This window comes from Rhizomucor pusillus (assembly GCF_041956525.1).
Source record: "Rhizomucor pusillus strain CBS 183.67 unplaced genomic scaffold VTP01scaffold_2, whole genome shotgun sequence".
Classification (NCBI taxonomy): domain Eukaryota; kingdom Fungi; phylum Mucoromycota; class Mucoromycetes; order Mucorales; family Lichtheimiaceae; genus Rhizomucor; species Rhizomucor pusillus.
Window position 1 is genome coordinate 1782261 of NW_027192144.1, and position 24493 is coordinate 1806753.

The 24493-nt window shown below is 45.2% G+C and overlaps 13 protein-coding genes across 13 annotated transcripts; 8 read left to right on the top strand and 5 right to left on the bottom strand.

Moving 5' to 3' along the window:
- Window positions 1–1246: 1246 nt before the first annotated feature.
- VTP01DRAFT_4820 (uncharacterized protein) lies at window positions 1247–3710 on the top strand (the record flags this gene model as incomplete). The annotated part of the gene is made up of 11 exons (XM_069383544.1): window positions 1247–1296; window positions 1353–1483; window positions 1552–1612; window positions 1685–1877; window positions 1938–2211; window positions 2293–2310; window positions 2369–2687; window positions 2753–3171; window positions 3247–3332; window positions 3398–3635; window positions 3700–3710. 11 exons carry the CDS (start codon window positions 1247–1249, stop codon window positions 3708–3710), a joined length of 1800 nt encoding a protein of 599 aa, XP_069244234.1.
- A 381-nt stretch (window positions 3711–4091) lies between these two features.
- VTP01DRAFT_4821 (uncharacterized protein) lies at window positions 4092–5270 on the bottom strand (the record flags this gene model as incomplete). Its single annotated transcript, XM_069383545.1, has 5 exons — window positions 4092–4412; window positions 4471–4739; window positions 4796–5013; window positions 5078–5124; window positions 5184–5270. The coding sequence occupies 5 exons, from the start codon at window positions 5268–5270 to the stop codon at window positions 4092–4094; spliced, it is 942 nt and encodes a 313-aa protein (XP_069244235.1).
- Window positions 5271–6126: 856 nt separating this feature from the next.
- On the top strand, window positions 6127–6561 carry VTP01DRAFT_4822 (uncharacterized protein; the record flags this gene model as incomplete). Its single annotated transcript, XM_069383546.1, has 1 exon — window positions 6127–6561. One exon carries the CDS (start codon window positions 6127–6129, stop codon window positions 6559–6561), a length of 435 nt encoding a protein of 144 aa, XP_069244236.1.
- A 696-nt stretch (window positions 6562–7257) lies between these two features.
- VTP01DRAFT_4823 (uncharacterized protein) lies at window positions 7258–8230 on the bottom strand (the record flags this gene model as incomplete). The annotated part of the gene is made up of 3 exons (XM_069383547.1): window positions 7258–7593; window positions 7663–8048; window positions 8110–8230. 3 exons carry the CDS (start codon window positions 8228–8230, stop codon window positions 7258–7260), a joined length of 843 nt encoding a protein of 280 aa, XP_069244237.1.
- Window positions 8231–8839: 609 nt separating this feature from the next.
- Window positions 8840–10392, top strand: VTP01DRAFT_4824 (uncharacterized protein; the record flags this gene model as incomplete). Its single annotated transcript, XM_069383548.1, has 4 exons — window positions 8840–9420; window positions 9488–9932; window positions 9993–10166; window positions 10231–10392. The coding sequence occupies 4 exons, from the start codon at window positions 8840–8842 to the stop codon at window positions 10390–10392; spliced, it is 1362 nt and encodes a 453-aa protein (XP_069244238.1).
- Window positions 10393–10557: 165 nt separating this feature from the next.
- VTP01DRAFT_4825 (uncharacterized protein) lies at window positions 10558–11550 on the top strand (the record flags this gene model as incomplete). The annotated part of the gene is made up of 4 exons (XM_069383549.1): window positions 10558–10863; window positions 10930–11008; window positions 11078–11428; window positions 11486–11550. 4 exons carry the CDS (start codon window positions 10558–10560, stop codon window positions 11548–11550), a joined length of 801 nt encoding a protein of 266 aa, XP_069244239.1.
- Window positions 11551–11880: 330 nt separating this feature from the next.
- VTP01DRAFT_4826 (uncharacterized protein) lies at window positions 11881–12337 on the bottom strand (the record flags this gene model as incomplete). Its single annotated transcript, XM_069383550.1, has 2 exons — window positions 11881–12180; window positions 12236–12337. 2 exons carry the CDS (start codon window positions 12335–12337, stop codon window positions 11881–11883), a joined length of 402 nt encoding a protein of 133 aa, XP_069244240.1.
- Window positions 12338–12554: 217 nt separating this feature from the next.
- VTP01DRAFT_4827 (uncharacterized protein) lies at window positions 12555–17159 on the top strand (the record flags this gene model as incomplete). The annotated part of the gene is made up of 22 exons (XM_069383551.1): window positions 12555–12761; window positions 12834–12941; window positions 13011–13186; window positions 13246–13385; window positions 13440–13570; window positions 13633–13796; window positions 13858–14124; window positions 14184–14229; window positions 14291–14419; window positions 14489–14614; window positions 14680–14718; window positions 14774–14983; window positions 15043–15355; window positions 15417–15505; window positions 15562–15720; window positions 15780–16056; window positions 16120–16214; window positions 16287–16455; window positions 16513–16655; window positions 16719–16805; window positions 16879–16966; window positions 17026–17159. The coding sequence occupies 22 exons, from the start codon at window positions 12555–12557 to the stop codon at window positions 17157–17159; spliced, it is 3297 nt and encodes a 1098-aa protein (XP_069244241.1).
- A 279-nt stretch (window positions 17160–17438) lies between these two features.
- VTP01DRAFT_4828 (uncharacterized protein) lies at window positions 17439–19618 on the top strand (the record flags this gene model as incomplete). The annotated part of the gene is made up of 9 exons (XM_069383552.1): window positions 17439–17618; window positions 17688–18068; window positions 18163–18354; window positions 18428–18610; window positions 18675–18756; window positions 18834–19130; window positions 19188–19272; window positions 19336–19471; window positions 19526–19618. 9 exons carry the CDS (start codon window positions 17439–17441, stop codon window positions 19616–19618), a joined length of 1629 nt encoding a protein of 542 aa, XP_069244242.1.
- Window positions 19619–19968: 350 nt separating this feature from the next.
- Window positions 19969–21611, bottom strand: VTP01DRAFT_4829 (uncharacterized protein; the record flags this gene model as incomplete). Its single annotated transcript, XM_069383553.1, has 3 exons — window positions 19969–20984; window positions 21045–21116; window positions 21173–21611. 3 exons carry the CDS (start codon window positions 21609–21611, stop codon window positions 19969–19971), a joined length of 1527 nt encoding a protein of 508 aa, XP_069244243.1.
- A 159-nt stretch (window positions 21612–21770) lies between these two features.
- VTP01DRAFT_4830 (uncharacterized protein) lies at window positions 21771–22784 on the bottom strand (the record flags this gene model as incomplete). Its single annotated transcript, XM_069383555.1, has 3 exons — window positions 21771–22147; window positions 22212–22223; window positions 22280–22784. The coding sequence occupies 3 exons, from the start codon at window positions 22782–22784 to the stop codon at window positions 21771–21773; spliced, it is 894 nt and encodes a 297-aa protein (XP_069244244.1).
- A 376-nt stretch (window positions 22785–23160) lies between these two features.
- VTP01DRAFT_4831 (uncharacterized protein) lies at window positions 23161–23645 on the top strand (the record flags this gene model as incomplete). The annotated part of the gene is made up of 3 exons (XM_069383556.1): window positions 23161–23187; window positions 23276–23365; window positions 23508–23645. The coding sequence occupies 3 exons, from the start codon at window positions 23161–23163 to the stop codon at window positions 23643–23645; spliced, it is 255 nt and encodes an 84-aa protein (XP_069244245.1).
- Window positions 23646–23758: 113 nt separating this feature from the next.
- Window positions 23759–24277, top strand: VTP01DRAFT_4832 (uncharacterized protein; the record flags this gene model as incomplete). Its single annotated transcript, XM_069383557.1, has 1 exon — window positions 23759–24277. The coding sequence occupies one exon, from the start codon at window positions 23759–23761 to the stop codon at window positions 24275–24277; it is 519 nt and encodes a 172-aa protein (XP_069244246.1).
- Between the last annotated feature and the right edge of the window lie 216 nt (window positions 24278–24493).

The window sequence follows — 24493 nt, forward strand, 5'->3', positions numbered from 1 at the left end:
GGCGCATCGTCGTACGACGATTATGCGTTGACATTGATTGTAGTGCACGGACACCATGCTGTCGTCAAGAATTCAAGCACCGCTGCGTCGAACCGACATTTGTAGAATGTGATAATCGACTTGGAAATGCAATAGGAAGCAGCTTTTTCATGCAGGTTTGCGCCCAAGACGCATTGCTTGGGTGACAAGATCAATTTCCAATTTTGCCGGTACAGTGCAAACTGGGCAAGATGCCTTCTGTCGACGTAGAATTCTATGCAGTAACGGCATGTAAACAATCCACCAAGCTCGAAAACGCTTAAAGTACAGCATTTAATTGAGATTTGAATAGGCCGTGCATAAATTTGTATAGGTCAATAAACCTATAAAGCTTCATTCTCACATTCGTACATTAAGAAGAGCGCCTATGCTAAGGACAATAATTTGATAGCAGGCCAACACCCCAGTAGATTTTCTACTCTGATGAATGTATAGCGATGCAAATATTATTTGTCGCCAACCGTGCGTTTCCCCATGTCTCTGACAAACATATCCACCGTAAGTAGGAATTCACTTAGGCACGTACCTGGCAGAGTTTTCTGCTGACTGTAATGATCCTATGTACTGGTTTAACTCTTCTTCCTGCAAACATTACTCCTCTCATCTATTCACCTGCTTTTGGACTGTATATTCATATTTGTTTCGCTGTGAAAGGTGCGAACGCGAATGGTAGCTCGACGCACCATATTTTTTAAGCATAAGCGATACTCAAAATTCTTCATGCCTTAAATCTTCTGTTGAATGCTAAAGGAGGAGCCCAAAAGAAGATTACAGGTGGTGCCTGACATCCCAACGCCAGCGGTGCTTTGTAACTTAAGCAACCGTATGTCGTTGGATGATAAAAGAGAAAATATTCTGTACGGAATAACAACTGTATTTTGATTGCAGTGATGAAAAGGTAATTTGAAACGCATCGAGTTTGCCTGTTCGAAATAGCAAAACAAACGTCGTTCAACATGGAACCAATAAAGCATATGTCAGCAGCTGGCCGGAGAGTGGCTAGTGGTGGTGGGTGATGACGAGCACGGGCATTGCCTATCGGCCAACAACTCCACAGATGCGAGTTCATACTCACTGCCAATCATATCTTCCAACGCATACAGTGTCAGACTTTAAAAGCCACTATCTGCAGGTGATTTTGACAGCTCTTTGATCGCCGACGAAAAATACCCAACCCCCCTCTCTTCTCTCTCCACGATATACTTTCATGGCTGCAAAGTTGCTGTCGCGGGTAGCAAGCCTTCCAACAAGCTCCCTGTAAGATATATAATTCAGCCGCGACCTAGTATCCGAAAGCTTAACCAAAATTCTAGCAACCACGTTCGTGCGAGCGCACCCGTTCCTGTCGGTTTGCGCCATTATGCTTCCTCGTCCGAGAAGAAGATCAACAAATACAGCTCTAAAATCACGCAGCCCAAGAGCCAGGGTGCTTCCCAGGCCATGTGTATGTAGCAAACAGGATGTACGTAACCATGCAAATCGACTCAAAAACATATGTATATATTTATCTAGTGTATGCGACTGGTTTGACACTCGAGGATATGGACAAGGCTCAAGTCGGTATCTCTAGCGTGTACGTGGAAAGAATGAAGCAGGATAATCGGTGACGCGAGCTGTTAACGGTTTCGTTCGCGTATTTGTTTAGGTGGTACGAGGGCAACCCATGCAACATGCATTTGATGGACCTTGCTGCAAAGGTCAAGGAAGGTGTGCAAAAGGCCGGAATGATCGGTTACCGATTCAATACTATCGGCGTCAGCGACGGTATCTCCATGGGTACCGATGGTATGAGCTACTCTCTGCAGTCTCGTGATTTGATTGCCGACAGCATCGAAACTGTATGTATTGCTGGCTTATGTGATGGCCGGATGACATGATATCTAAACATAAACTTCAAGGTCACTCGTGGTCAATGGTACGACGCCAACATTTCGTTGCCAGGTTGTGACAAGAACATGCCCGGTTGTTTGATGGCCATGGGTCGCTTCAACCGCCCATCCTTGATGGTTTACGGCGGTACCATTCAGCCTGGTAAAGGTTGTGGAGGTGATACTTTGGATATCGTTTCTGCTTTCCAAGCCTACGGCGAGTACGTGAGCGGTGCTATCACTGAAGAGAAGCGATACGACATTATCCGCCATGCTTGCCCTGGTCCTGGCGCATGCGGTGGCAGTAAGTGGAAAACCATCGTTTCGTCTTACCAATGACATATATCTCACAAGAGCTATTTGCTTCACTTTCCTTTGCTAACAGTGTATACTGCCAACACCAGTAAGTTGATAGCTTAACAAATCCAATGATTTTCGACATTGACATGTATCTATTACAGTGGCTTCTGCTGCTGAGGCTATGGGTATGACTTTACCCTACAGTTCTTCAACTCCCGCCAGCTACCCTGAGAAGATCCAGGAATGTTTGAACGCAGGCCAGGCTATTCGCAACCTGTTGGAGAAGGATATCAAGCCCCGTGATATTATGACCCGCGAAGCTTTTGAGAACGCCATGGTTTTGACCATGGTTCTTGGTGGCTCAACCAATGTCGTGTTGCATTTGATTGCTATCGCCCGCAGCGTCGGTGTCAAGCTGACATTGGACGACTTCCAGGCTGTAAGCGACCGCACTCCTCTGTTGGCTGACATGAAGCCTAGGTATAACTATCTGTGCATATTGTTTTCGGGCCATTGCTCTAACATCCTTTCGTGTTCGTATCTAGCGGTAAATTCGTTATGGAGGACTTACATAAGATCGGTGGTATCCCCGCCATCCTCAAGTACTTGTTGGAGGAAAAGCTGATCAACGGAGACGTCTTGACTGTTACCGGCAAGAGTCTCGCCGAGAACCTCCACTCCCTCCCTGGCCTTCCCCAAGGACAGCAGATTATCCGTCCATTGTCTGAACCTATCAAGAAAACTGGACACTTGCAAATCCTCAAGGGTAACCTCGCACCCGAAGGTTCCGTCGCCAAGATTACCGGTAAGGAGGGTCTTGTCTTCCGAGGCAAAGCCCGCGTTTTCGAAGGCGAAGAAGGATTTGTTACTGCTTTGGAGAACAATGAATTCAAGAAAGGTGAAAAGACCGTTATCGTTATCCGCGGCGAAGGTCCCAAGGGTGGACCTGGTATGCCCGAAATGTGTAAGTATTCTAGTGAAAATATCAGAGTCGTGAAAAGCATGGTTTGATGACGAATTTCTGTATACATGCGCACAGTGAAACCCACCTCTGCTATCATGGGCGCTGGTCTCGGCAAAGATGTCGCACTCTTGACCGATGGCCGTTTCTCTGGCGGTTCTCACGTGAGTTTATTTGCAGAATTTGCAATTTGTTTTGATCAACTTTGCTAACAACATTATGTCTGTAGGGTTTCATTGTCGGTCACATTTGCCCTGAAGCCCAGGTTGGCGGGCCGATTGGTCTGGTCAAGGACGGCGATATGATCACCATCAACGCAGAGACTCGTGAGATGAACGTCGAAATATCTGACGAAGAGATGGCTACACGAAAAGCCAACTTTGTACCTTCCCCACCCAAACACACCCGCGGTGTCTTGGCTCGCTATGTCATGACCGTCAAGAGTGCCAGCGAGGGTGCGGTTACAGGTAAGCCAACTAAACCATATATATGTCCTGATTTGGATGCACTAACAATGGAGATGCTTCTTAGACGAACTGTAAACATTCTATTATCTCTCCTTTTGTTTTCTCGTGTATTTATCCTGCATTCCTATTCCAATGTGCTAAAGAACAAAGATCATTTTATTCCACGAATATCTCGTATGCTCGCGACGACTTTTTGTGCTGGCAAATTTGAGGCTGGAAGATGTATACCAACCTTCGTTGTGAGGAATGCTTGGGCAAAGAAGGTGTTGGCGTCCACTGCCAGCCAAACACACCGCTTGCTGTCAATTGACTGCATAATCAGCGCGAGGAGATTTACGCAAATTAGCGAGTGGACCAAATGAAGTATTATGTATACAAAGTTTACTAAACTAATGCGTAGGTATTGAAAAGAATATAGCTCATATCATCCTTACATTCGTATATGTCCAGCGGGGGTTAGATAGGTGCGCCCTCGTAACCGGGAGCTTTCTCTTTCAAAACCTTCTCGGTCCATTCCCAGAGTTCAGCGGCATTCTCGTCAGAGCGTGTGTAAGCATCGCTCTTGGAAAGTTTTCCATAAGGAACAAAGTACTCGCCTGACAATTTCTTCTCCTCGATTTCAGGACTGGTGGCAACGTACAACTGAGCAAGGGCGCCGTCCTCATTGGTGATATAGAGCAGCCTCTTGCCTAACGACATCAAGAAGGAAGTAGGTGCAAACATATGGCGGTAAAGGTCGCTGCCCACAACACCCGGGTGGTTGCAATTGACGTAAATCTAAACAAAGTATACTTATATAAGAGCATAATGTGTTACTTTACTGCGTAATGCATACCTCAACTCCTTTGTTCTTTAGCCGCTTTGCAAGTTCTCGAGTGAACAGAATGTTGGCCGCCTTAGACTTGCAGTAGTGGCCACCGTAATGGTAGGTCTTTTCGTCATTTATATTGTGCAGTTGTAAACCACCAAAGAACTTTGCAAACATGTGACCCATCGAGCTGACGTTTACGATACGGCTTGGAGTGCTCTTTTCCAGCACAGGGAGAAGCAGCATAGTCAGATAATAGTGAGCTACGTGATTCGTGGCGAATTGGCGCTCGAGACCTAAACATTGTTTGCGGTGTAAATATACTATTCGTTACCCTCTCCTTGGCTCTTACCATCTTCGGAAAGAGAATAAGGGGCCATCATAACACCAGCGTTGTTCATCAGAATATGCAATTGGTCGTATCGTGCCCTGAACTCATCGGCGAACTTCTTGACTGATGCCAAAGATAAGAGGTCAAGATGGATATATTCGACCTTATCGTTGCCAGTCTCCTTCTTGATTTCGTCCACAACCGCGTTTGCCTTTTCTGCATTGCGTGCTGCAACAACGCTGCAGGAACGATTTGTTTTAGCGGAAAGTATATTACTTTGTTCAACCCAACCCTTGTCCTTACACCTGACAGTTTTTGCGAGCCATCTCCAGAGCACATACTCTGCCAATCTGGGAACAGTGTTACTGTGGTGATTAAGGTTTGCTTTAAAGTTCTTTTTTGCACTCACGCCAGTGTTGCTGCCAGTGACGATGGCAATCTTTCCCGAAAGATCAGGAATGTCCTTAAATTCAAACTGCTTGGAGTTCCAAAACATGTAATAACGGAAGAGATGTGGTTACACGAGTATTCAGCCCTCTAGACAGTTTGTAACGTCAAATTGACTAAATTGGAACATGGTCCTTGAGTACTCTTTACAATTCGGAAAGGGGATAAAATGCAAAGTTACGATAGCGTACCGGCATTTTGGGATTTGGCAACTTGAAACTCTTTCTCTCTTTGGTTTAATAATAGCTTTAGTAAATGGATCAACGTAGTATTATGAAAAGCTTGTTAATGGCGTTAGGATCCGAAGATTTCATGTAAAATAATTTGAAGTCTGTCGATTTCAATTATATGCATTGTTGTGATTGTTCACAATAGAACAAGCGCACGCGAAAGTATGATAGTGTAATGATCTTCACGTTTTTGATTTCTCTATAGAAAATTATGGAAGATCTTGATAGGTACGTCGATGCAGCCACTAATCAATATCTCATTGCCAGGGGCACAGGGTCCCTTTTCCTGACGGTGAAGAAAAACGGCGCCTTCAGTTGTCTCTTGGGTGACTTATCCGACTTTCAACGGTCCACTATGCACTTTATTAAATCAGGAAACGATCATAATGCTCGGCTGCGCATTTAATTTCCAGAGAAAATGGAGATTTTAGGTAAAAGGTGTACTGACATGTTTAGACACGTCTGTGTACAGTGATCCACCCTACGTCTGCCACGTGACCTATGAATGGTAAGTTAATATAGCAGATGTGGAATAAATTATACCCGCCGGCATCTTGTTTTCATTGGTCATGTCATTAGCGTTGCCCTGTTTTTTAAAAAGCCGTCTGAAAACAGGAACAGCTTGTCTCTTTCTTTCTTCCTCTCCATCTCTCTCTGCTATATCCTTCTCCAGCCATGTTTCTAGCGTCTCACATTGTCTCCAGCACCATTCCCGTATCCTGTGCGAGATTGACTGTGCGTTTTGCGTCTGTGCTAGCAAATATGCCTCCCACACCGAGACTTGACGAAGCACCCGAGCAGCAGTCGTCTTCGTCTCAGGAACACATTGTTACTCCAGCTACTTCACCACTTACGACACCTTCAAACAACGCATTCCATCCCGACTACATTCCGAAAGCGGTCAAAGCAAGGCTGACATTGGATGAACTGAAACAGGTGCTGGACACCTCGAAAAAACTGTTGAACCATTTGCAGTCCGAATATCTGGAGCATCAGATCCTTAAGGATTCCATCAGCGAGTTAGCCAAGGAACAGCAACATCTGCTCAAGATCCTGAGCCGGATAACTGTCGTCTCGTCTACTAAAAGAGACAATGACGAAGAAAACTAGAACACACATTTGATTCCAGCCGACTCAGCCATGCACTCTATTCTTTAAGCCCAAATTTTTATTACACGTTTTGCATATTCAAGCATACAACCAACTCCATTACTCTGCATAATTCGCATTTTTCTTTTCCTGTTCCTACTCCTCCTCGTCCTCTCTCTCTTTGCTTGTTATTTATTGAGCTAGAATTTCGTTTTCAACGCCAAAATAAAACCTGTACCACAATCCATCGATTATGCACTTTATCCGTACAACTCCGCGAGAAACTCCTTGGGGGGACGGGGGTTTCCTGATCTGACATCACATCCCACGGGTACATACAACTTTGATTTTGCTACAGCAGCAGCAGACATGACGTAGTACATCTTTGGTACTATCGGTTCTAGCTGCTTTCTTACTGATCTTGCTCTTTTTCTTACGCAAAAGGTTTCAGGAACTGTAAGAATAATAATAATAAGAAGAAGTAATTTTTGTTTAATGGACTAGATTAACGATTTGAACTTGAACGATCATATTAGAATATTGTACATTGAATTCGCCGGGTTGAAGGTCAATCGGTACCACAAATGTTTAGGATGACAAAAGTGATCCGAGCTATGATGATGGTTTGTAGATTATCATTCCTGCTGTCATGTGCCACCAGGCGCTGCAAATAAAAAGGGCAATGATGATAACGAAAATGATAAGATGCGTCGTCGTCTAGTGATCTTTATTGGTAGCAGGAACTATGCGGTGGTACGTCTCTTTGTAAAAGTTTATAAACATGAACAGGTAGCTCGTGAGTACGAACGTGCCAAAGAGGACGGGCGCGGTTTCTCCTGAACAGGTGCCAACGTTTGGGAGGTACGGCCAGTGCTTGTCGGCAAAGTAGGACCAGATTAGGCCGTAAATGATCACGAGGTCCACTATGAATTGGGAAATCTGTAACCCCGTGAGATAGCGTTTCCACCACGGTCGTCCGCCAACTGAAGATAGTAGGAAATAGTAGTACATGAGGATATGAATTCCCAGATTCAGAGTGATTGGTAACCATGACTAGTTAAATATGTATGTACATGTGAATGCAAAGTAAATAGACGTATGTTTGTTGCGAGGAGGACTTACCAGCGTGGTCTTGCCAAGGAGCTGCGTGAAGCAAAGGACCAATGTGGAGCTGTGATGGTAATAATGCAACAATTTGAGTGGTTTCTTCTTAAGGACCATAAACATGGTATCGGCAAGCTCCCAGTATTTCATGAGGTAGTTTAGATAATAGAGCAACTCCAACTTTTGAGTATACGCAGAGGGAGAGCACATTGTAAAGTGCATGCCGCGATGCCACATGAGAGGCACAAGTTGCTCCATCGTCAAGGCAAAAAGCGCTGTTGACGCGAGACACACCAGAGCATTGTGGATCTGAAAGAGTCTATTGCAGTTGAACGGCTTTTGATCCTTTAAAAGATGCTGGGTACCGAAGATGACCAAGAAGTACACCATACTGGTCAGAATAACTAGAAGCACACATCACAGTTATCAATAAGCTAGTGTTGCTAAGGTTTCTTTCCATGTTACCAGCGGAAAAGGATGCAAGGGGTGTCTTGCCATATTCAAACTCAAAGCTGGAGGCCGGCTTGCCCGTGAGTACATTGTAAGCCGAATCAAAGTGGCGGAAGAGTACACCGTTGTCTTGCATATGGAGCAGTGTTTAGAGAACGAGGCCGCTCCATCAGCTACTTTTTGGTCTTTATATATCAATACGTATGTAAAACTTCGGCAGAGTGATTGATTCTTCCCCCTTTATCTCTTCAGCTATGTAAAAAGCTCTGGCGCGACCTCTTCAAGCTTCACGACTCCTTTTTGTGCAATTCAACGTCTGATCAACATGATTAAAGATGCATATCAAACGCTGTGCAATCACCAATAGGTGTAGAAGTTGGAGCACCATTGATTTTCATATGTATGGAAGTACAACTAGAGACGTTTAAATCTGACATCTTTTGTGGAAAAGGTCTAGCGCAGCAAGAATATCCATGCTATGTAAGCAGTATCAAAGTCGGATATTTCATTTCGTCAAATATGTATAGTAACTCACGGTGAGGCCGTTAAAGGTTTAAAGCTGAAAGCACAAGTTTATGTGGTATATACCTATCTCGTAGAATATTCAAAGTTTAGGAAGCTCTGCAATGTTGCTTGACATATCAGGCTACTTTCGGAGAGCAATGTTTGACAGAGCCTGGTCGCACATGGCCCAGCAGTGACTGAAATTTGCGAGGACGAAAAAGTTAACAGCAAGCGCTTTTTAATGTCAACATCGATCGTCCGAGCAGCCTCGCGACGGACACTTCTCTCTGCCACCGTGCGACATGTGTGTTTGAATGCCGGCTACCATTCCTCTCGCGTCTTACTTTCAAAAGCTGCTGCCGAGGAAGCGTCACCAATAAACAAGATCGCTGAAGGGTTCAGCAAGCTGCGCACAACTGTCTTGCAGACAACGCCGTTGCGACATGTCACCAAAGACGATTCTGTACCGTTTACTGGTGAGGCTGCCACTTGGAACCAGGCGATCCGTGAGGCCCAAAGCTTGGTCAAGGAGGGAGACAGTGAGCCGATAATCGATCCTGCAAAGCTCGTCGGCAAGGATCTTTGGGAATTGAAGGGAAATATCGCAAAGCTGCTGGGCAGCGGTCATCCATTCCTGAACACTGTAGCAAAGCACTACTTTAGCGCTGACGGGAAGCATATCCGGCCATTGCTTGTTCTGTTGATGGCGCAGGCGACCAGCATCGCACCCAAGAAAAGTGACAAGCGGATTGGCTCGGTGGATTATCAGTCCATTGACACGCCCATTTCACATGGCCTCAAGAATATTACCACAAGCGACGTGTTTGACCAGCAAAGACACTACACACCCTCCGTAACCAACCAAGGATGTACTATCCTACCAACCCAGGCGACGTCTAGCCGAGATTACCGAAATGATCCACACAGCATCACTACTCCACGATGATGTGATTGATGCATCGGAAACTCGTCGTAACTTGCCTTCTGCAAACGCAAGCTTTGGTAACAAGATGGCTGTCCTGGCCGGTGATTTCTTGCTAGCTCGTGCTTCGCTGGCACTCGCTCGATTGAGGAACGCAGAGTGTATCGAATTGATGGCTACTTGCATTGCAAACCTTGTTGAAGGAGAATTCATGCAGCTAAAGAACACACAGGAGGATGGGAAGGATCAGCGAAAAATGAGCACGTTCGATTATTACATGGAGAAGACGTACATGAAGACCGGTAGTTTGATTGCGCAGAGTTGTAAATCATCGGCTGTGCTCGGCGGTTGCACCACTGAAGTTAACGATATTGCATACAAGTTCGGACGCAACATTGGTCTAGCATTCCAGGTGAGTAAAAAGAAGGAAATTGTCTGCACTGGAGCATTTTGTGCTGAACTCCTATGCTAGCTCGTGGATGATATGCTCGATTTTACGGTATCTGCAGCAGATCTCGGCAAACCTGCCGGTGCCGACTTGAAACTTGGATTGGCCACTGCACCGGTCTTGTTTGCCTGGGAAGAATTCCCGGAATTAGAGCCTCTCATTAAGCGCAAGTTTTCGCAAGAAGGCGATGTGGAGAAGGTATGAAGGGTGCAGCAACGCTGTAGGATAGCCTCAGTTATTTGAACTAATCGCAACAAAACAGGCACGGTTATTAGTATACCAAAGTGACGGTCTAAAACGAACACTTGCATTAGCTGAAAAGCACTGCAACGAAGCAATAGACGCCATCATGCAATTGCCACCCTCAGACGCGCGGTCGGCGCTTGTACAATTGACACAAAAGCTACTCAGTAGACGTTCATAAAAGCGCGATTTTTGTAAATGATAGACGCATAAGTTAGAGACTATATTTAACATTCTGTAGTAAAGAGCATTTTTTTCTCTCGTGCGGGCATAATACACCGTTCTAAACGAATTCGCCAAGAAAATTCGCTTCTGTGCCTTACTGCTCCTCCTCTCCAAGCCAGTCATGCGCACCAACACTTACGAACTTCCCTCCATTTACAGAAACACATCGATGGAGGACACCTCCTCGCCAGACGCAGACGAAGAGGAGGAGGCACTGCAAGCGTACCCTTCGAGCTTCGCTGGAAAGCACCGCCAAGTTTCGGCTAACAGGGACCGCAACCAAGCGCGCCAAAATCGTACACTAGCTTTCCTGTTACTGTTCACACCGCTTGGCATGTTTATATTCACGCTGGTACCTGTCGTGGCCGATTTGCCCCAGGTTAATTCCATGACAGCTGGAGACGCGATCTGGAGACTTTTTGACCCCGTAAGTTTTACAGCGACCTTGCAGAAAAACCTTGCATTTTGTGGTGATACAAGTTTGCTATACTAGTTGATAACGCTGCCATTCAATCTTTGCATAATGCTTCAATCCGATCTTTTGAATGGACTTACACCACCGTCATCTAAAGGTATTGCAGACATCCAATTTTGAATATTTGTGGGATTAAAAAGCCTGCTTGCTTTGCCATGCTTCAAAGAAACCTTTCTGCAATCCACAGTGTTTATATGGATCCTGTGGGCGATAGGTGCAGCTATTTACGTCCAAGGTCACAGCATCCACTTGGCAGCTGCTCTATTTAAACATCCGGTACAAGACTTTATGACGAACCATCCAGAATTCATGGAACAACAGACGTATGCCAGCGAGCTCACAGAGATATACTCGTACATGAGAGATACCTGGGAACACTACAGTGCACATTACATGTATGCTTCTGGCGCTATGTGGATGTCCTGGGTTCAGATCTTTTTTGCGTTCCGTGATCAAGTGCAAGTTGATTTGGATGTATTGTCCAAAGTAGTGTTTGCAATAGGATCATTGATCTACGGTACAATCTCCCAACAGATGTAGTTTTTGCAAAGGAAAAGCTCAACGCATAAAATAGGTATTCTCTTGGCGGCGGTTGCTATCGAATTTCCACAGGGATTATATGGTAAATTGATCGTCTAAAGTGTTTCTGTAACAAGTGAACAGTCTAACTGGATTGTCAACAATATAGTCGGACTCATATATACCATTCTACTGGGAGCCTCATGTATCCTACTTATCACTCTAAATCGTCAAGGACTCGAAAAAGGTGGAATATTCACAATGGGTAGTCGAATAGTGTTGCAGTATTATTTAGGTAAGTTTTGGGAAACAAAACATTTGCTCGTCCGTGGAGCGACTAACATGCAATTTTCCCTTTTGCATTGCAGGAGCGAGCATAGTTGGATTAATTATAATCATTGGATGGTTGGGAAAGTACGGGTTCCAAAACCGTCTAGCTGCTGGTATCGCTTAACGTGATCCAAGGACTTGAAATTTGTATACGGTGATACGTCCGTAGAAATCTGTGCTTTCCTCAAACACAACTTTGAGGCGTTGTACTGGCTGGCTTGGAGTGAACTGGAACGTCTGCATAGAATTGATATCCTCTGGATAAAACGCTCCAATCTCCACGTTGTACTCGTTCGGTGACGATGACAGGCTACCTAGCGCTACGCATTTCTTTCCTGCAAACCCGCCCTGAAATGTAAATTGGATCGTTTCCACAGAAGCTGGTGTTCCAAAATCCAATAAAATATGCTGCGGAAGACCCTTCACTCGAAGCCGTGAGCTGTAATGCAAAAATCTCACTGACGGGACTGCTTACTTGTTCAGAATTCCAACAAGTCTCTTCGCTCCCGTCTGTTAGGTGCTGCTTGCCGAAACTGGTCGTGTCGCGGTTCAGCACAGAGCTCACTCTGTTTATCATGCGAGAGAGAGAGTTTTAATACAGTGTTCACAACATGAATCAACGTTAGACTGACACACTTGATTCGGGTTTCCGGCGTAATCAGACTGGTTGCCATGTCAAACAACAACAGAGCAAAGAAAGACAGAAAGTGGTTTGGCAATGCTAAAACTCAGCATTTGATCGCTTTCACCCCCATTGTGACACAAGACAACACCTTCCTCTCCTTCCTTTTGCAATGTACTGGCTCAATGGCGTAGCCAGTCAAATATCTTTAAAGGCAGCCCTTACGAATTGGCAACAGAGGAATGCGGAAATGCTAGTAGAGAACTCATCACTCGTCGACCTTGACGGTTCAGCCGACATTGTCTGCACCGAAGCGTCGCCTCACGCGTCACTTTTCGTCACCTGCACGACGTCTACCGTGTGTTTGTGGTCGGTCAAGGTAAACTGGCACTCGGCTACCCAAAGCTCTCGTTGCCATTTTCATTTAAAATTTATGGTGGATATTGTATAGCCTACGACGGTGTTATCCTTTGTGGAACGATCGCAGAAACATATCAATGAATTTGGAGAAAATAAGTCAGTCATATGGAAACCTGATGCTACGTCGATCGTCGTTTTGGTATGAGTATGCCCAATACGTGGAGTGTAATATCAGGTTACTGAAGCAACGAGATATTTCAATTTGCAGACATCAAAGAACTATCTGCTGCTTTATGCAATACTCAATTTTGATCAACCCTCGTTCGAATTCAATTTGCCACATTCTCACCATGCATTAATGACTGGTCCGGGAGAAGGCGATGGTCCAAAGACAATGGTGCTTAAGTTTCGAATAGCCATTCGGGTCGATGCAGGAGTAGCATGGTAAGCGAAATATATAAAAAGGACAGAGAAGGCCCTGAGCTCTAACAACGAATACTTAGTGGAACGACCTCTGATGATACACTTATAATTGCAACAGAAAAACCGATTGCTATACAATGTATCGCTTGGAACCCACACGAAGTACATGCAACCCAAACTGCTATTCTATCCTCCCTGAATATCCTTGACGATCCTTCAGGTACATCTTACTTGTATCGGTTGAGACACACAAACTCAGACAAATGCGCTATAGAAAAGGTTACCAGCTCATTGTATGATCGAGCTATGGGTATATTGCTCTGGATTACGGATGCTGGAAAAGTATACTTTGTGCAAAATACAGGCCAAAGCTCCAAGCGCGAGCGGCGGAGAAGTTCATCTGCAGTAAGTTGCTACTTTTCAGAGTAAATATTCGCAGAAAATGCCGACTCCAGGTTTTTGTAAAGAATACCGTTTCGTCGTCGAACGGCCTCTCCAAATCATATATCCCCACTATGCCATCCTATAAAGAGCCCATTTCGTGGTTGGGATTCTGTTTTCACGATCAAGATAAAGCAATTTGTGTCGCTGTTAACGCCAAGTTCTCCCTCCTGGCAGTCGGTACCCAAAGGTAATGCAATGACTAGATCAGCATTAGATTTTGATGTGTATTTAGCAGAATATCATTCTAGCGGAAAAGTATACATCTACGCAGCTCAAAACTACACCGTAACACCTAAATTATCGCATGTTTTATCACCTCCTTCCACACCACATTCAAATCCATTGCCTGAAATCGACGCCGTCAGCAGTTTATCGTGGACATCGGATGGATACGCCGTAGCTGTAGGCTATCGAGGACGCGGATTATCTGTGTGGAGTGTCTATGGCAGTTTGCTGACGTCTATCAGCGAGACGGATGACATATTTTATGGTCTAAACGGTGCTCCAGACATAGAGTATGCAGCAAAAAACTATGCTTGGATGAAAAACTTAGAGCTAACTGTATGGATGTTAGGACACAGCTAACCAACGATGACTATGTGCATGGTATTGATACCATGGTGAGGATCAACAACAAGTGTTATTGATCTTGCAATATTTACTGATCTTGACCGGTGATAGTTTTGGGGGCCAGGAAACCATCATCTGTTCGTTTCCAGTGCGGCAATTTCTAAAAGCTCTGCGGATGATCGAATGTGTCTTTATACGCTGCCTTTCGCAAAATCATCTCTGACGAGCTTCCACAATGGCGTAAGTGATCTATTCATGCTCCTTTATCTTGTCAATGTTCATCAATCAACTGATCGTTTATTTTCGTAGGATAATGCCAGAAGAGGTCTATTTCAAATGGACGATCGGATACTGCTTTACAATTACGCTGGAGATTACCAAGAAAACAATACAACGACGATCGATCCTGATGCGGTTATGTGGACGCAAGTGCTGGTAAGATATTCTTACGTGGCGGATAAATGGCATTGTTCGTGAGAGAGCTAACATGAACATGTCAGTATCCATCGATGTACATCACTGACCACTGGCCAATTCGCGTAAGTCAAATATCAGCGTACGAAATTGAAACGTAGATATTGACAAGTAGGGTAGTATACTTCGATAAGCGCTGATGGCAAATTTATTGCGGTCGCTGGTCGAAGAGGCTTCGCTCACTACAATACATTTTCAAATCGGTGGAAAATGTTTGGGAACCAGCAACAAGAACAAAGCTTTTTAGTACGAGGAGGACTTGTCTGGTACAAGAACATTCTCATTGTTGCATGCGAGGTTTTGAATGGCTCTCCTGGAAGAGTTTACGAGGTTAGTACAGATGGGCAAAGAAAACCAAGTCATCCTTGATATTTAGAGTGAATGGTTAGTTACGCATGTTTTCTCGGGACAACAACTTGGACAATGCATATATTCTCTATACAGAAACGCTGCAGCATACACCTCTTTACTTGAGTATATGCGGAAGCTATTTGCTCGTGTATACAACCGAAAACGTCCTAAATATCTACAACATTGTCACACGTTCCGAAAATCCAAACGCTGCGGTCGCTGCTGCCATGAACGGGAATGGAACGGCGAACGTTGCTCGAATCGAGAGAGTAAGACGGATTGCTCTCGGCAACGTCATTGCTCGCGTAACACGTGTGAGAGGCATAAGTTTATTTTCCAATCATGCAGGAGGTAAAATGGGCATAAGAACAGCAAAACGTGGATGATGGCAAGAGCTAAAAAAGGATGAAAGATCAAATAACGACGCCGCATGACCTGATAAATGCAAACATTGTACTACTCGTGGATGGCAAGCTTATTTTCCTCAGTCCCCGTATACCAGTAAGTATCATATGCATTTTTGGATCAGCTGACAACCTCTAATATCAATATGCAAGGACGACGACGACGACTCAGACTTGACGGGACAACCATATACCCAACCGCAATACGAACTTAATGTACTATCAGATAAAATAGAATATTATTGGATTGGTAGGAAAAATGTTGCGAATTTGTGTACTTCACTGTGGGCCGTTAATGGTCATGGTATCAAGGTAACGCCGGGTCATTGTCACATGCTTGTGTACGATATTCATCAAATGATTGTAAAAAGGTCTTTGCAAACTTGCTTCGCAGTGAAGAGTTTGGATTCAATGCAACTTCGAATGATATACTGGAAAGTGAACCAACGACACCAACAACGCCGAGTTTACTAGCAGCGAGGGCGACTTTGGGGCGACCGTACTCTTTAGGTTACCGTATAGGTCCAGAGCCTGCATCGCCTTCTATGTCTGTCGTTGAGATGGAAGGCTATTCGCGCTGGCGCATCCCAAGCCTGAAACAGCTCGATGAAGGAACTATTTATATCCCACTGGACTTTTATCCACATTGTAAGCTCAATTTATCGATGAAATTTGCTGGGGATAAGAACAACTGACACTTGCATTGAATAGCTGTGTTGCTCGAAAAGGGCGTCATTGTAGGCGTTGAGCAAGGTTCAGTATTTCGAGAATCATTAGGGTTCTTGATATATAAGATGAGCAGCAAGGTAACTCAAGAGTGGCTGGCCGGATATATGGAAAAACTGTTGTTATTTCAATATGCTTATTTATTTACACAGACGCACTTATTCCTGCATCACATCTTACAACACTTACTGCGGCGGGGATACGAAGAAGATGCAGTAGTGTTTGGGCGTGCGTACGAGAGACTGATTTATTTTGGTCATGCATTGGAGATATTACTCCACACTGTGCTTGAAGAAGAGACAGATAATAGGCAAAGAGAAGGTATCTACCTCGTAACTAACCTTCGACAATGAAAAGAAGTCTAACACCAATCGCTAGATGCGATCTTAGCACTGGTTATCAAATTCCTTGACCAGTTCCCGCACGCTCTGGATGTGATCGTCAGCTGTGCACGCAAAACTGAAGTAGCACTCTGGGGTCACTTGTTTTCCGTGGTCGGCGAACCCAAAGATTTGTTTGAGGTAAAATTTGAAGTCTGAGTAATAAGCTGCGGCGCGAGTCACTTACAGTTGCTGTACCTGCAGCTATGTCTTTCGGACGGGCGATTGCGAACAGCGACTTCATACCTCATCATCCTTCAGACAATGCAACCGCTCGCAGTGGGTGGCAAGGTAAACAGATGGAAGAGATGAAAGATCTATCTATGGATATGGACCCGGTTCTTATATATGCATCTTAAAAAAGGATACGATTCGATTACTGCAAAAAGCTATGGATGTCGATGACTATGATCTGTGCAAAGAACTTGTTCGATTCCTCAGCTCTATTGATAGTAAGTGCACAAAATGCATGTATTACCGTAGGATGGCATTTGACATTTATCTCCTGCAGATTCGGGTAAAACGCTGCAAGAAGCGCTGCGCGTCATCAAGACGCGTTTAGGGCACGGTCCTACTTCACCGAACGCCGAAGATGCCCAAGTCGAAAAAGTTGTACAGAGCATGCAAGGACTTGGCAGCAAATAACAATAAAGCACACTTTTGTTGTGGGACAGACAGAGGAGCGGAATGTTGGTGGTGTGTGCGACAGTGCGAACGGTTGGACCAAAGAGGGCGAAACGCTGCCCCATGCGCAAAAATTGCCTTTTTGGCACAACCGAGGAATTCTGCGATGAAGCAGGAGGGGAGAGGGGGGCGCCTGCATGATAATGTGGAAAAAGCAATTCGGCCTTTCAATGGTGCCCCAAGTGCGCTGCATGCTTGTTCTTCTTCGCCTATCCTTTCCTTAATGTTTTTTTCTACAGAATGACAAAGTCCAGAAGTCGCAACGGCAGAAAGACCAATAACAGGCCTTTGCACGCAGACTACATGCAGCTGCCTCAATCCGACGAGCTGCCATCGGAATCACCCTTGCAACCTCTCAATAGATTCTTTCATCGATCTCGAGGGAACGGCTACGCTGCTATTCCCAGAAGTTCCGCAGAGGTCTCTTGGCATATTTTCTTCTTTTCCCTTAAACATCCCGCTAACATTATTATCTGTTCTTTTTTTCAGTATCCCACGGATGAGCGACAGTCTCCTTATTTCAATGGCAACGCCAACCCCTTTGACAATAGCGTGCTTGTTGACATACATCCTTTTGGCCACCGACGACCTAATAGCAGCAATAACAATGCCATGTACACCTCAGACGCCGACACTGCAGGCTCGAGTTCCCGCGGCGACTCGATCGAAGAGGACGTCTGCTTTCCGCCTGCAGAAGAAAGCGAACAGGGAGGCATCGATTTTGATGCTTTGGAGGAGCACATCAAAGAAGAGAGCAGAATGTTCCAGGAGCCGCCAAGCACCGGCGGTCCTGGTGGTGGACGACGAAGACGCTTGTCCAACATGGTGGACTATAAGAAAATGGGCAGTTTCTATGGCGATCGTTTCAAGGTTAGTAGGAAGGAATTCAACGTGGGGTTGACGCAACTCGGTCGGTCTTGATTAATATATCCATATCTTTTTTAAACCGACCAACGAAAAAAAGCACCCGGAACCCGAGGACAATGAAGCTTATCGGATATCATTCTACTCGACGGCCGAAACGTCCACGATTCATGCGCGCTCGTTCAGTGAGATCCCATCGAGCGATGAAACGCTGAGTAGCATGCTAAAAAAAGGCTGCTTCTGGATCGACGTCTTAAGCCCTACGGATACCGAGATGAAGGCGTTGAGCAAGGTGAGTGAGAGAGAGTCTAAATCATTCTGGCTGCAGTGCATATCGGCTGACCCGACACACTGGGACTACTCAGATCTTCCACATCCATCCGCTGACAACCGAGGATATTACAATGGAGGAACCGCGAGAGAAATGTGAAGCGTTCAAGAACTATTACTTTGTGTGTTTCCGCAGCTTTGATCAGGATCAATATTCGGTTACTTACCTGCAACCACTCGGCATGTACATAATCATCCTAAAAGAAGGTATTCTGACGGTAAGTTGATCTGAGAACCATATGCGCATATGTGTTAATGATAACTTATCAATATCAAAATCAGTTCCATTTTCGACCCATGCGGCACCCACACAACGTCCGTAAACGCATAAAACAACTTAAAGATTACATCAAAGTAACCCCAGGTAAATTGAAAAAAAGGCCTCACATTGTAGCTTAAACGGCAAATGGGTACTGACTAGCTCTATTTTGTTACGCCAAGACTGGATCTGTTATGCAATATTGGACGACATTACCGATTCATTTGCACCGCTTATCCGCTCCATCGAGTTTGAAGTCGATTCCATCGACGAACTAGTGCTCATTCTCCGCGAGTCTGAGCAATCAGATATGCTGCGGCGCATCGGCTACTGTCGCAAAAGAATGATGGGCCTGCTACGCCTGCTGGTAACAAAAGCCGATGTCGTTAAAACCCTAAAGCGCGGAGAGGCGAGAACAGAGGAACGCACGGGACCCGTCCTCAGCAACGAAGTGTGCCTATACCTCGGTGACGTGCACGGTAAGTAACAGAGGGAAAAAAGAGGCCCGTGCGCACGGTGCTCACGATATTTACTAGATCACATCCTGACCATGTTGCAAGCACTCAACCATTACGAAAAAATTTCTTCACGGTCGCATTCCAACTACCTAGCCCAAATCAGGTAAAACGAAATCAGGCCCTGCTACATTCATGCAGGATGCTTTGACTGATACTGGTAGTACAGCATAGAAATGACACAGACAAACAACGAAATGAACGATGTCTTATCGAAACTTACCGCCCTCGGAAGTGTCGTGGTCCCCATGAACCTTGTAACAGGTTTGTGGGGTATGAACGTCCTTGTTCCTGGTCAGAATCAGGTAACAAAAGAGAGAAGGAGACGAGGAACAATGTATACTCAAATATATTAATAGGAGGATTTGACATGGTTCTTTTGCATTACCATTTCCATTCTTTGTTTCTGTGTCTTGTCTACACTGCTCATGAGGTACTACCACATCCTTTGATATCCAAGCATTGCTATACACCGCCCCACCTCCATGTCATTCTTGATTTATATACTCTCCAGAGAACACGTAAACGCTCCAGATGATATATCATGTGTAGTCATTGTGGGTTTATTTGTCTTTATGCTGGAACTTGTTGAGGTATTTTGTGGGGTTTAAATGGCACAAAAATAATATGTACAGTATGCATTGCAAGTTAGAGAGACGAAGAGAGAGAGAGAATAGGGGGAGTTGATAGGTCTAAAGGAAGCGAGACTTGAAACCTTTTTTCAATCTCACGTTGCTTCTATACGAGTCGGGGGAGGAGAAGAAGGAGGAGGAGGGGGAACAAGGAAGAGCTCAAGTGTCCTTTAAGCACAATCCTTGGGAGCAGTTTCATTCCATCCAGGACCGCAGGTGCAAAAGCTTTTGGTAAGTTCGCTAACTTCCTCCGAGATGCGTTTCACTTCGCGTTGGACGATATCACTCATGTATTCTTCCTTGCGATATTTGTCCAATGTATCCTGTAATTCGCGGGGCAAAGAAGTGTACAGCATTCGGGGTGAGCCGAGTACAAACAAGGTCGCAAATGCTGCGTGGTGATCCAACCATTTTGATGACTTGTTTGGGTAAAGCGCATCGAAAACAATTGGATACAATGCCGACTGTGCAGTATCCTGCAAAAGCTGGTCAATGTACTCGCTGGCGCGCTCGGGCGTCGTGGCTCGCGTCGAGGCAAAGGACTGGTTGGCAAGGATAACAGTGTACTCTGGCGGCACATTTCTTAGCACGAGCTGGACAACGTGCTCCAATGTCCTGGGTTTTTCCAGCCACATATTCTCTGGAATCCGCTTGCAAAAGCTCTTTGCCAGCGTTGACCAGTTGAGGGTCGTGGTGTTTGCCGCTTCGTCAGCAGACTGTTCATTCTCGTTGGATGGTTTCTGCATAGCTTGGACCTTGCATAGACTCACAGGCGGATGTTCTGCGTCGTAGCTTAATAGAAAGTAACCTCTAGGACGTCCCGTCTCCTTGTCGATCGGTTTCATGGATTCCAAAAGAACGTCGATGGGGCACCAGTAGCTAGGATACTTGTACCGTGCGGTGTCCAGAACCAAGACCATTTTACTCTCGGTATTGTATGCGCCAATGGGTGAGAAATGTCCGTCACCAGTCTGGCCCAGCGTTTTGCGCGAGAATGAGATCACCATAAATTGATCAGACCGAGAGGTTACTGATTCGACATCCTTGATAAACTCTTGCAGCGTAATCTCGTTTCCACGTTTCACAACCACGTCGCAGTGACATTTTGCGAGACACGCAAATTTATCAAAAGTAATGCCGTTTTTCTTCATCTCTTCCTTGGATGAGCAGCATTCCAAAAGTTCGTCTATAAAAAATATGAGTTTTCTGAAAACATAATCTAAGCATGGAATTATCCTTTTCTTACCTGAAAACCATCGCCAATTACCTTTCCATCGACGTTTCGGGTCCACTTCTAGAGCATTCAGCACCATAGCCACTAGAAAGATGTCATAAGTTTCTCAATAGCAACTAATCCAATTCATTTTTACTTACAGGAGCTAGGACCACAGTAAGCAGGTTCAGACTGGGTCGTAAAGTTTCCAGTTAGCGAAAAGAACCCCTCGGCATGGCCTGCCTCCATGGCCGAGCGAAAAAGCTTTTTGCCCTGATCGGAGGAGAAGCGCACAAGTGATTTTGGAAGCTGCCGCTGGTAAAAGGTATTTTTAATATCCTTCTCGTTTGTGATTCCCAAAAGACTTTGGAATGCGGCAGGTCTAGGATTCTCCTGCTGTGCAGCGGCAGCTGTTACAGAAGCGGCAGCCGTAGGTGCTTCGCTCCTTTGTTGTACGTAACGAACAGGTTGCTGGTTTGCTAGACGTAGCAGGCATGGCTGGTGGCGAAAAGCACGAGAAGCAGCACTAAACCTCGACGAAGACGATCGCAGCATAGCAAGTTCCTGGGAGAGAGAGATAGAAACAATGCCGGGATGCATTTTTTGAAAGCAGCAGCAACCCCTCGGTATTTCATCTCCGCCGAGCAGAGCACAATCATGAAATCTGATACTTAATCAAGGGATAATCTTGACAAGCAAAAAGAATGATGGAAAACCCAAAACTGTGATATACTGTATATTTTTTGTTATATATGCGATTTAGACTCTACAGGATGTGAATGATGTGACCAAAATATCGGTAGCACCAGCTTCTGTCAATCTGTCCATAATTTCGCCCTTGAGTTTTGCCTCGATCATGGCAGATACTGCAACCCATCCTTCGTGCGATTCCAGCGAAGAGATTGTGGCACCTTGGCGGCCAGGAGTGATAGCGACTGCAGCGCTGAGATTTTCACGCTTAACGTTGTAAGTGCACAGGACATATTTGCGTGCAGCAATGACACCGCGGATTCGTGAAGCGATCTTTTCAATCAAGTCTTGGTGGTTTGAATTTTTGTTGCTAAGCAAAACAGCTTGGGTTGTCATCAAGGTGTGAACATCGTGAAGGCCAGCAGCACGCATAGTTTCTCCAGATTCTACGAAAAAATCAATGAGTGAAATGTTTCCTTCATGCCGCCAGCAACTGATCTATGTAATTACCAACAAGATCGACTAGATAGAGAATTGTAAGTATACGTCGTACTACCAATTATTATTGATTTACTTACTGATGCCATCGGCAAGTCCCAATGCACAGGCAGCCTCTACTGATCCGGATACATAATTGATGCTTGTGGTTTTACCAGCCTGGCGATCGAGAGGTTCAAAAACTTTGCGAGCGTATGCATCAAAGCTTGTGACGATACGTTTGCCGACGAGTGATTCGAGAGTTTGGAATTCGCCTTTGATAGGCGTCTGAACGCACAGACGGCACTTGCCAAAGTCGAGTGGTAATATTTCTGTAACCTTATCTTGGACCTCGTTCTCTACAACCATGTCCTGTCCAGAGATACCCAGATCGACATTGCCCTCGGCAACGTATTTGGGAATGTCGGCAGCTGGCAGGAAAATGAGCGCGACGGGAAGATTAGTACTGAGCGCAATGTCTTGTCGCGACTTCCTGTTAAAGTGGATATCGGAGCCGTGGAGAAGTTGAAGACATTCTTCGTAGAGACGTCCCTTCTTGGGCACAGCGAAAAGTAGTCTGTTGTCGAGATCCTTGACAAAGTCCATTTGTATTAGTTAAAGTGTGCGTTGTGCGGATTTTTGACAGCTGGATTTGGCAGTGATGTGTCGGGTAGATTAAAAAGTCACGAATGAGTAACCGAACTGCAGCGATAATCGTCGGCAGTTTTCCGACAATGAGCATTCCTCAGGAACACCACCTCTGCACGTGTATACCATTTGCAATTTCATTGCCCATAGCAACCATGCTCTCTTTAACTATTGACCCATTGGAAACATGCAGTGGAAAGCATATGCAATCAAAATATTTATGTATTTCCATGCTACTTCTAATTGCGGTTATCATCATATAGGAGGCAAGATATCAAAGTACATGCAAGCTGTATCAAACGATAGACTATTTTCTGCTTCCTGTGTAGCATCCATGCACACTCTTGAGACCACGCCGAGGGTCAGAATTTTTTTTAAAATCCCTTTTGGAAAACAGAGTAAAGGTGTAGGGTCAACGTGATCATTGAGGGCAGGTCGTCTGGGGATAGCTGTATCCTGATTTGACGGTACCTACGCAACTGCTTGGCAAAATTGCAAAGACCTTGGGCTATGCAAACCTATCCAATCGTACATTCGCAGTAAGAATTCATATTGATTGTAGATAATTCTCAATTGTTCGAATAACTGCATGTATATAACATCATTACGATCGCATACATATATTTTAAACATGTGATTTGATCCAATTCTAAACTATCACAATTTGGAGCCGTTTTACAGAGATACGATCTCCTCGTTGCGGTATCAACGGTTTCCAAAATCGGTACAGTCAAGATATACCACAATGATGCGGTCAACGAAACGTCACTATCTACCCCTGTTCTCCGATATATGCTTCGTTCAGAACAATCACCATGACGTCTTCTAGAGTATGTCGACAATGATGGGGATCTGGAGAAACCAAAATATATAAAAGAGCCAGGGAAAAAGGCTCGCATCGACGTTATCCGTCCAATCGAGTTAATAGCAAAATGTCTTCTTTCAATCAAAACGTCAACCCCAACGCTGCTTACCAACAAGCTGATCGTCAGGCTGCTGGCAACGCCAACACTGGCAGCACCGATGCCTACGAAACCGGATATCAAGAAGGTCGCTATGGCAACACTGACTTGAACACCGGCGGTACTGGCGGTTACTCTGGCGCTGACATTGATCCCCGTCAGCACGATCAAACTTCTACCGGTGCATACACTGGCACGCAGGCCCAATCTGCCGCCACTGCTCAAGGAGGAGGTTCTGGCACTTACGGAGGCGGCCAAAACTATGGAACACAGACTTCCACTTGGGACGACACTCAAGATCGCGGCACTGCTGGTTTGAATACTGCTTCTGGAACTGATCAGCCTCAAGCTACCGCCGAAGGTGAGACCCACCGACCTAGCGCTGCCGAGAAGTTCAAGGGAAACCTCGAGAAGGTGGCCGGTAAACTCACTGGAGATCCATCCAAGGTCGCTCACGGTGAGAATCTCGCCCATGGTCGCAACCTCTAAATTATCTATGATATGTAAACCTTTCCCGCTTTTAACCATTGCCCCCCAACTTTGCTGTACATATCTTTAGTGGAATAAACAAATAACAAATACCGTGAAAAATCATGTGCTGCTATTGGGTAGAAAATGTGTTGTACATTGTAGTAGAGGATGCATAGAACATGTTGCACAAATTCATGCAAAATGCAGACAGACAAATATAAACAGAATCTAACC